This window comes from Cebus imitator, unplaced genomic scaffold, assembly GCF_001604975.1.
Source record: "Cebus imitator isolate Cc_AM_T3 unplaced genomic scaffold, Cebus_imitator-1.0 Scaffold12, whole genome shotgun sequence".
Classification (NCBI taxonomy): Eukaryota; Metazoa; Chordata; class Mammalia; order Primates; family Cebidae; genus Cebus; species Cebus imitator.
In genome coordinates, this window is record NW_016107327.1 from 10,154,039 (window position 1) to 10,165,090 (window position 11,052).

Below are 11,052 nucleotides of genomic sequence, written 5' to 3' on the forward strand. Positions count from 1 at the left end.
GCCGCGCTCCGCCCAGCAGGAGACGCTGTATTCGGGGGGCGGCGGCGGCGGCGGCAGCGGCGGCTCTGCGCCAGCTCTTGCCCGCTCGCCCGCCCGCCCGCCGGCTCTCCTCCCGCCGCAGGACCGGCGCGCTGCGCTCCAGTGGCCATGCAGCGTCTGGCCATGGACCTGCGGCTGTTGTCCCAGGAGCTCTCCCTCTACCTGGAGCACCAAGTCCGGGTGGGGTTCTTCGGTTCGGGGGTGGGCTTATCCCTGATCCTGGGCTTCAGCGTCGCGTATGCCTGTTACTACCTGAGCAGCATTGCCAAGGTGAGCCGGCGGTGGCGCAGGGCCCCGGACTGCTGGGCCGAGAGCGAGGGCAGCGGGCGCGGCGCGAGGCTGCGCGGGCAGGGGAGGTCGGCAGCCCCGGGGACAGGCGGCGAGCTGCTCCGGAGCGACCGCCCCGAGCTCGCGCGGGAAAACCTGCAGCCCCCGCCGCCCGCGCGCCCACTCGCCCGCCCGCCCGCCAGTTGGTGGGGGGTCCCAGCCCGGGGGTCCTCGGAGTGCAATCCGGACGCTGGTGACCTCCGCGCTGCGGCGCTGCCCGGTCACCGATCGCGAGGCCGGCAGCGTATTCGGGAACGCCGTGGCGCTTTTGAATATGACTCCCGGCCGGACGCGGTGGCTCACGCCTGTAATCCCAGCACTTTGGGAGGCCGAGGCGGGTTGGATCACCTGAGGTCAGGAGTTCAAGACCAGCCTGACCAACATAGTGAAAGCATGTCTCTACTAAAAATACAAAAAATTAGCCGGGCGTGGTGGCGGGCGCCTGTTATCCCAGTTACTCCGAAGGCTGAGGCAGGAGAATCCCTTGAACCTGGGGGGCGGATGTTGCGGTGAGCCGAGGTCGCGCCATTGCACTTATCCCTTATCGCGACTCTTGCTTTCCCTCGAGGGTTGGAGAAACCTACGTTTCAGTCCTCTGTGACTGAATTCGTTGCGTCGGCCTTCCAGAAAGAGATGTAATCGGAGGGAACCCTCGCGCAAGGGACAAGAAGTCTGTGCCGGTGTCTGGTTTACGGTTGGCAGAAACTTTGCTCGTTCTGGACTCTTCTCTGATACTGCTTTCCCCTTCAGAAACCCCAGTTAGTGACCGGGGGTGAGAGTTTCAGCCGCTTCCTTCAAGACCACTGTCCCGTGGTTACAGAAACGTACTACCCGACGGTCTGGTGCTGGGAGAGTCGAGGACAGACCCTGCTGAGACCTTTCATCACTTCGAAGCCCCTGGTGCAGTACAGGAAGTAAGTGAATGCCCATTTTCAGTCATTTCCGCAAAATCACAGGGTTTTTTTGGTTTGTTTTGGGTTTTTTTTTTTTTTTTTTTTTTTTTTTTTTTTTGGGTCTCATTTTTTGCTTATTCTTAGTGTGCAGCCTTGATCTCCCAGGCTTAAGTGATCCTCTAACTCAGCAAGAGGGAATGAAAATGGAAGGTGTGTCCCCGGCTCCACCCCCAACTGCAGGAAAATACTCAGGTATTTGCCTCCTAGCTCCCGACCTAACCACCCCCCTCCCCAAACACACACAGCTCATGTAAATGGTTTATTTTTAGGATGAGAGAAGTGTTTGGGGATTACTGTCTTCCAATTTGTCATACATCTGTCAGAAAGACTCAGATCCTTTGATTATCTTCATCCATTCATTGATATGTAGCAGATACTGGGAGTGGGGTGGGGTGAGAACGATGCCACTTAATTTGGGTTTTGTGCGATTGATTCATGTAAAATGACTTCCTATTGACAGGCAAATGGGATCTTGATGATAATAATTCCTGATATTTTAAAGATACAGTCCAGGGTTTATCAGGAACCAAGAGATTTAAATGGTGCCTATTATTAATTTCCCTTAGTCATCTGTCCTTCTGGAGTTTATTTTGTTGCCTGAAACTTGCTCTGTTTGTTTGGGAAAATTCTCTAAGTTCATAAATACCGTGTGAGAAATACTTTAAATTATTTCAGAAGCAATTCTTGAAGCATACTATACAAGGAGACTGCATTATTGAGTCCAAAGAGCTGGAGCAGAGGTCAGAGATTAGATCAGCGTTTTACTTAATTCAGACTTCCCTGTTGCATTAGTTGAGTGACCTAAATCAAACTATGGTTAAGTGCTGGGTGTTTTGGAGTGATGAGTAAGTATTCATTTATCTTAATCATTCGCAGTTCACTTTTAGATAGGACTTTGTACGGAGGTTACTGGAAATACTTGATGGAACTAATCTTCATAAAATCCTTCTAATGAAAGAAAATGATCTGTAGATGGAGATATGGGTGTGTGTTCATGAATGCTGGAAAAAAGTTATTTTTAAATGACCAAATAATGTCATGTGTTTTTAGAATTAAAACAGAAAATTAAGACATGAGTTAAAACATGTAAATAGTAATGTCTTCTTAATTATTCATTTCAGTGAACTTATTAAAACTGCAGATGGAGGACAGATTTCACTGGACTGGTTTGATAATGATAACAGTACGTGTTATATGGATGCCAGCACCAGACCTACTATCTTGTTGTTGCCTGGCCTCACTGGAACAAGCAAGGAATCATATATCCTTCATATGATCCATCTTAGTGAAGAATTAGGATACAGGTATCAGTAAAATCTTTCTTATTTTTCACCCAATCCATTCTAAATGAAGCACAAATATATCTACATGTTTGTTTCAGAAATAATTAGTATTTCTTGCATGGAAAAGCAATCCCTTAAATTATTATTTTTCTCTGCATTTTCTTTTTCCTCTTTTTTTTTTTTTTTTTTTAGGACGATGCATAACTGCATCATCTCACAAGAAATGACACTTAGTATAGTAGACACTCCATAGATTTAGGCTGAATTGGTGGATGAAATTAGAATCATCTGAGCATTGACTGAGCCCTGCTGCTCACCCCCAGCAACCCTCCCACCCACCCACCCCCCCCAATGGATAGAGTGTTATGGAGGGAGAATAGCAATTATAAACCCCTGTGAGAGTACACAGTGGCCCTCATGTCACATTCTGTATTTGGGCCTGGATTCACTAATCTTGTCATCCTGGCTCAGCTCCAAAGTGCAAAAAATATTCAGAATCAGCTTGTAGGTCATCCCTGTTTATCAAAGGTGATCTATGCCTCTTCTGGCCACCTAAGTTTGCAGGTGCACTTGGCTAGTCTCCAGGCGATGATGCCACAGCTTTTCTCAATAACCATATTAAGCTCAGTCACCAGGTACAATTTAACTTTTTTGCAAATGATTTAGCAACTTTAAGTTTCAAGTTCAGCTTTAGAATCTTAAAGTAGAGTCCTTGTAAAAGGCACTGCTTTTTTGTGCCTCAGCCTTTTTTTTTAAGCTGATAGTAATTAATGTAATGGAACATTCTGCGAGTTGTATTTAAAATAGAGTTCTACTTGAAATACTTGTTTTAAGGTAAGCTGTTGGTAAGTTTACCTTAAAAAAAATCATTTGGGGCTGAACGTGGTGGCTCATGCCTGTAATCCCAGCACTTTGGAAGGCCAAGGCCGATGGATTGCTTGAGCCCAGGAGTTCGAGACCAGCCTGGGCAACATGGTGAGACCTAGTCTCTACAAAAATTAGCTGGGCATGGTGGCATGCACAAGGCTGAGGCAGGAAGATCAGTTGAGCCCAGCAGGTAGAGACTGCAGTGAACCATGATCGTGCCACTGCACTTCAGCTTGGATGACAGAGTGACACCTTGGGCAAAAAAAAAAAAAAAAATGTTTGATGTAAAGGGGAAAATTCCATAATAGCTAACTTAATTTTAGCAAGTTAATTCTGATCTTTTAAAAATATAGCTTGTTTTCTCCATGAAGTAACATTCTCTTAGAAACTATGATATGGTGTTCAAGAATTATGGTGTTCCAGAAATTTACTTAGCAGTAGCAAAAATTCATCATTATTCTGTATTTAAGCACCATCCAGTTAGATGTGAGCCTTGGTTGCTTTTTTTTTTTTGAGACCGAGTCTGGCTCTATTGCATAGGCTGGAGTGGAGTGGCATGATCATGGCTCACTGCAGTCTCTTACAGGCGTGAACCGCTGCACCCAGCCTGGTTACAAGAGTGAAACTTCGTCTCAAATAAAAACAACAAAGTACAAAAGCAGAAACTGCACGGCCTCTTGCGGCCCAGGCTGAGAACTAGCACAATGCTACTAGTCAAAGCAAGTGACATGGTCAGCCCAGAGTCAAAGGGTAGGGAAATAGACTCCACCTCTTGATAGGAAGAGCTTCAAAGTATTTTTGCAATCTACCACAGAAAGCCAGGTAGTTTTAAAGACCGCTAAGAATAAAAATAGATCTGTGTGGAATCTAGCAGATAGCAGGGCTTTTGAAAAGCTGTGTAATATGAAGGAATGTGCATGGGCTTTGGAGTCAAGCTGGTTTCGGATGTTGGAACTGCCACTTTCTAAGGGACCCTGGACAATTAATTTAAATTCCCTCATCACAGTGTTCTCACCTACTTCACAGGGTTTAGTACGAATGTGTAAAGTAGGCTGGGTGCGGTGGCTCATGCCTGTAATCCCAGCACTTTGGAAGACTGAGATGGGTGGATCACTTGAGGTTGGGAGTTCAAAACCAGCCTTGTCAACATGTCGAAACCCTGTTAACTGCTCGTGGTGGCATGTGCCTGTAATCCTAGCTACTCAGGAAGCTAAGACACAAGAATTGCTTGAACTTAGGGGATGGAGGTTGCAATAAGCTGAGATGGAACCACTGCACTCCAGCTTGGGAGACAAAGTGAGACTTTGTCTCAAAAAAAAAAAAAAATTGTAAAGTACTTGGTTGGGTGACCTACACAAAGTGGGTCTTTAGAAGGTATTTATGTCGGCCAGGCATGGTGGCTCACACCTATAATCCCAGCACTTTGGGAGGCTGAAGGGGGTGGATCACCTGAGGTTAGGAGTTTGAGACCAGCCTGGCCAACATGGCAAAACCCTGTCTCTACTAAAAATACAACAAAAAATTAGGTGGGTATGGTGGCGGGCACCTGTAATCCCAGCTACTTGGGAGGCTGAGGCAGGAGAATCGCTTGAACCCAGGAGGTGGAAGTTGCAGTGAGCTGAGATCACACCACTGCACTCTAGCCTGGGGACCAGAGTGAGACTCTGCCCCAATTGAAACAAAAGGGGGGGGAGTAAATAGAATGAGATGGGGAATGTTTGTCCTATCTACATGATGATAACCTGTCCATCGTCACTGGCGGATTGCATTATATACTCTCTTGGATAGTTCTTGCCCCCAAGAGGAGAGAGTTGCTGAGCCAGAAAAATTCTTTCAAATTTTATTAATCAGTTATGTCTTCCACCTCCTGGAAGGTAAGTAAAATGAGAAAGGCTAGGAATGCCAAGTGCAGTGGCTTATTCCTATAATCCCAGCACTTTGGAAGGCTAAGGCAGGAGGATTGCTTGAGCCCAGGAGTTTGAGACCAGCTTGGACAACATAGTGAGACCCCCATTTCTACAAAAAAAAAAAAAAAAAAAAAAAAAAAAAAATAAAACACAAATTAATAAAAAAAAAAAAAAAAAAAAAAAAAAGTGAATAATAATTTTAAAAGACCAGAAGTATGTTGAGAGAGGAGCCATCTTCATGGAAACCAGAGGGCTGGAGAAAAGGCAGTTATCGCTAATAATTTACAACTGTTGATGGATAAAATAGTTAGAAACCTTACCATTCATTCCACAAAGTCTCCTTTCAGAAATATAGCCTAATAGGTATTATTTTATATATATGAATAATATCTTATTTTCTGAAATCCTTTTCCCATTCTCTGAATTGATTTCCAGTACTACAACAAAAACGAGGAGAAAAACAGTAACTGACAAAATCTGAATCATCTTTTACCTTGACTTTTTAAAATGGAGAGCCGTATGACTTCGAAGGAAAAAAAAAAAGATTAAAAAAAATAAAACTGAGGGCTGTTATTTACCATTATATTTTACCTCCAACTAATATTAACAGGAGTGACCAATCCAGAGTTATACAGTTATAAGTTTATTGAAATTTAGGTCATCATAAGTATTTTGGTGCTGCAAAGTACAATACAGAACCTATTTTCAAGGAGCATACAGTCTATTCGAAGTGGCAAAGAGTATGCAGCAGAAAAGTGTACATCGGAAAGGAGCAGGATTGGCTGTAAGTGACAAAAAACTCATTAGTGACTTACGATATAAGTTTCTTTCTCTCTCATGTAAAAATCTAACAAGGTACATTACAGCTTGTATGGCACGTGTCAATGTCAGGAACCTAAGCTACTTCCAACAGTAGGCTGGTGCAAAAGTAATTGCAGTTTTTGCCATTAAAAGTAGTTTTTGCCATTTCTTTTTAATGGCAAAAACCAATTACTTTTCACCAACCTAATATGTTGCTTCATAACATGGATGCTTCAGCCGTAGCCATCACATCTGCATTCCAACACCCAAGAAGGAGAAAAAAGCACAATAGGAAAAGTACCATCTTCCTTTAAAGATGCATTCCAGCAATTGTGCACACCACTTTTGCTTATATCACATTCGCCTGCTCTTCGCTGGAAGGGAAGCTTGCAAATTAAATTTTAGCAGGGGCACGGTGGCTCACTCTTATAATCCCAGCACTTTGGGAGGCTGAGGCAGGCGGATAACGAGGTCAAGAGATCAAGACCAACCTGGCCAACATGGTGAAACCCCATCTCTACTAAAAATACAAAAACTAGCTGGGCATGGTGGTACAAGCCTGTAGTCCCAGCTACTCAGGAGGAGGAGGCAGGAGAATTGCTTGAACACGGGAAGCAGAGGTTGCAGTGAGCCGAGGTTATGCCACTGCACTCTAGCCTGGCGATTGAGCAAGACTGCCTCAAAAAAATTTGAAAGAAGAGGGCAACAGATCACTTGAGGGATTTTTGCAAGATTGTAAACTTGTGTTTTAAGACATTTCTTACTGTCTTGTCTATTTGCTACTTGGAGAAAGATCTAATGTTTTGGTGTGGTTTGACAGAATCAGAATCTCTTATTCTTCATTGCAGAGCCCACCTGCTGGTAGCAAGGATGTCACTGTTCATCATTTATATTCTTAAGAGAGCCTCGATGTGGGAGATGATTTAAAAGTGGTTAAAATTTGCTTCTAAATGTGGCCCTGGCTGGACTTAAAATTTTTAAATTTCAAATCTACATTTAAATTTTTTTTTTTTTTTTTTTTTTTAATAAAGACGGGGTTTCACCATGTTGGTCAGGCTGGTCTTGAACTCCCAACCTCAGGTGATCCGCCGGCCTTGGCCTCCAAAGTGCTTGGATTACAGGTGTGAGCCACCACGCCTGGCCTTCTACATTTAAATTTTAACACTTTGACAGGGCAACAGCGTCTGTGATTAAAAAAAAAAAAAAAAATTAACACTTAAAATTTTAAATCTACAAAATTCCAACACTTTGGGAGGCCAAGGCAGGCAGATCACGTGAGGTCAGGAGCTTGAGACCAGCCTGACCAACATGGTGAAACCCCATCTCTACGAAAAATACAAAAATTAGCCGGGCATGATGATGCCAACCTATAATCCCAGCTACTCAGGAGGCTGACGCAGGAGATCGCTTGAAGCCAGGAGGCAGAGGTTTCAGTGAGCTGAGATTGTGCCACTGCACTCCAGCCTGGGTGACAGAGCAAGACTTAGTCTCAAAAAGATAATAATAAAATTTTAACAAGTGGGGTCCTGAGAATATTTTATGTGGGGGAAGTAGCAAGTAAATGTTTGAAGTTATCATAGCTCTAGATGCAGTTTAGCTTTTCCTGCAGCATTAGAGGTGCCTTGGTGGGAGGAGGGATGAGGGAAGCTGAACTAAGGAAAACAAGACAACCAAAGGGTAAGTTCTGACCAGATTTCCCTCATCTAAAAGCGACGTCTTGGATAAGAAATCATTTTAAATTAACACCCGAATATTTTTTTCTTAATAACTCATTTTGTTGTTGTTGTTAAAATAATTTGGTTTTTAAACTTCTGGGAATAAGGCAGTTAACTGATCATTTGTGAGACTAGCTTGATTAATGCGTTAGAAAGCACTGAATGGTTAGCTTCATTCATGGTATTCTAGAAAAAGTTATGGTGGAGACTGACAAGTGGTCCCATTCTCTAGGGCACTAATTTTTAGCTGTTCCACTATAGCGTGGCACCTCAATTAAACTTTCAGGGACAGAGCTCTTTTTATCAGAGTTGGCATGTCCTCAAAAGGGTACTCTGTGTTCAGAGCACCCGTCTTCTTTGGCAAAAGAGACCTGAGCTGAATGTTACTGCTTAGGTAGTGCTGGGCAGCAAAGTAAGGTGGTTAAGTGGATTCTTGAGTCAGATCTGCCTGGGTTCAGATCCTAGCTCTGTCACATACTATGTGTCTACCTACAAACAAATTATGTCATTGCTCAACACCTCAGTTTTCTCATCTGTAACAATACCTGGGCCTCATAGGGTTGTGAGGATTGCATGTAATGTATATAAAGAATGTTGTCTAGTACCTGACCTATAGCAAACATTTTGTATGTATTAACTATGAAACCTTAAGAAGTGAATCACGTCTATTGTATGGCTTAGGAAAGAGCCCCACTCTTGTAGACTCATCAGATGGAAATGAGATACTTACTGCCTACTCCTTGCAATGATTAATACCAAGAAGATGCCACTCCAAGAGGGCCCAGAGACAACAGTGTGCCTGGCAAGCCAAAGGGTAGTACAGAGAGAAGGAAGGAAACGTCTTGCTAAGGTAGAGTGGCTGCCAGAATCGACATTTTCCTGTAATCCATGTCTCTGAGTCTGTAGTTTCCAGCAGTGACTTGTGACACTGGAGTAACAACTGTTGTTTACAAACACTATAAATCTAGAGCCCTTTGGTTATGAAATAGGTCCAGTTCAACTGGGTATTTATTGACAAAATCTACAAAAATATCTAAGAGACATAGCTAGAATTCAAATGAGTGAAATGAAATATGAGAATATCAAAAAGCAGCTGAGTAAATTTCAGGATCAGAGCTACATCAGGGAAGGAAAACGATTGCAATAAAATAGTATAAGATCACTGAAAGAATTATTGATGCTAGTTATATCATTAGGTTTTCAGCTTCCTCACATTAAGGATATCTTTGATTCCTTTTCCCTCATGGCCACTGGTTTTGAAATATTATACCTAAAAAATAAACTGCGTTAATTAAATATTAACTTGCTCATCTTTTTTTGAAATCCATAGGGCCACTTAGACCTTATGATCAGCAAGAGATAACCAGAATTGCCACTTTGGTTGATTACAGTTAAATTTAGCTTTGTTGAGTGCCTGCCACATTATAGACCCCGTGCCAGGCACTATATGTAGGTTATCCTACTCATTATCTACCCAGTTCACGGTACCTATTATTAACCCCATTTTAGCAAACAAAAAGCAGAACTGCAATGTTCGTAATTTGATCAAAATTAGCTGGTATGTGACAGGGTTAAGATTGAAGTGTAGGACTGGGTACGGTGGCTCACACCTATAATACTGGCACTTTGGGAAGCAGAGGCGGGTGATCACCTGAGATCAGGAGTTCGAGACAAGCCTGGCTTACATGGTGAAACGCTGTCTCTACTAAAAATACAAAAAATTAGCTGGGCGTGGTGGTGGATGTCTGTAATCCCAGCCACTTGGGAGGCTGAAGCAGAAGAATCGCTTGAACCCGGGAGACAGAGGTTGCAGTAAGCCGAGATCGCACCGCTGTACTCCAGCCTGGGCAACAAGAGCAAAACGCCATCTAAAAAAAAAAAAATTGAAATGTACAGGCTTACTATATATAAATATATGATTTCTGTGTGGCTTTTTTTTGAAATGTTGATAGTTCCTGAAAATCATTCTTTACTACTTTTTTACACCCTTGGATGCCTTAGACTCTCAGCTTGGGAAAAACTAATAAACATAATAAAAGTCCTATGACTTTGCCTAACATGATAATGTATACCTGTGATATTGTTGGGACTCAGTTTTATCAGGGAAATTCAAACAAGTCCAACATGACAGGCAAACAAGTCATGTTTCCTACTCGGAGAATAAATATGGTAGGGAAGGAGTTGAAACAGGAGATAATGAGGTTCCTGAATTATGAATTGACTTTCACTGTTCTCCATTACCATGTTAATTACTGTTTGATTTCTGAAGCATCTTAGAAAAAGGTAAATGAATTATGTTAATTTGTTTTACTACCTTTATGACCTTAGAAAGCTTGAAAATGTTTAGATAGTATCATTTCTTGAAAAGAATGTGTATTCGCTTGTTGGTTGTAGTATTCTATACATTTAAATTTGGTTAGTATTGATAGTGTTATTCAGACTATTTATAGCTCACTTTTGTCTTTTATTGATAGAAGCATTTTAAAATAGATATAGATTTTCTATTTCTCCATTTAATTCTATTTTTCTTCATGTATATGGAAGCTCTGTTAGACACATACATGTTTAAGATTGTTAGTCTTCCTATGAATTAACTCTTTTTATCCTCATGAAATGTTCTTCTTAACCTCTGGTCATAAAGTTTGCTTTACCTGATATTATCATAGCCATTTCATCCTTTCTTTTTGCTGTTTGTATTGTATATCTTTATTTATACTTTAACTTTCAGGGTATCTATGTCATTGTATTTAAAGTGTATTGCTTGTAGATAGCATGTAGTTAGATCTCGCTCTTTTTTTTTTGGAGACAAAATCTCGCTGTTGTCAGTCTGGGCTAAAGTGCAATGGCACAATCTTGGCTCACTGCAGCCTCTGCCTCCCGGGTTCCATTAATTCTCCTGCCTCAGCCTCCTGAGTACAGGCACCCACCACCACACCCAACTAATTTTTGTATTTTTAGTAGAGACAGGGTTTCACCATGTTGGCCAGGCTGGTCTCGAACTCCTGACCTCAGGTGATCTGCCAGCCTCAGCCTCCCAAAGTGCTGGGATTACAGGAGTCAGCCACTGTGCCTGGCCTCAGATTAACTTTGGAATGCCCTTAGCCAAGAGGACGGGTCCATTCAGTTGGGTAGGGGGGCTTAGAATTTTACTTTTGGTTTA

General features: G+C 42.5%; 1 protein-coding gene across 1 annotated transcript in view; it reads left to right on the top strand.

Moving 5' to 3' along the window:
• The window catches only part of ABHD3 (abhydrolase domain containing 3, phospholipase), a 45,643-nt gene continuing 34,591 nt past the window's right edge, over positions 1 to 11,052 (top strand). Inside the window, exons 1-3 of the mRNA XM_017498831.1 lie at positions 1 to 309; positions 1,117 to 1,280; positions 2,441 to 2,623. Coding sequence (XP_017354320.1) covers positions 148 to 309; positions 1,117 to 1,280; positions 2,441 to 2,623 — 509 coding nt within the window. The 5' untranslated portion in view covers positions 1 to 147. The remainder of the gene's footprint in view (positions 310 to 1,116; positions 1,281 to 2,440; positions 2,624 to 11,052) is intronic.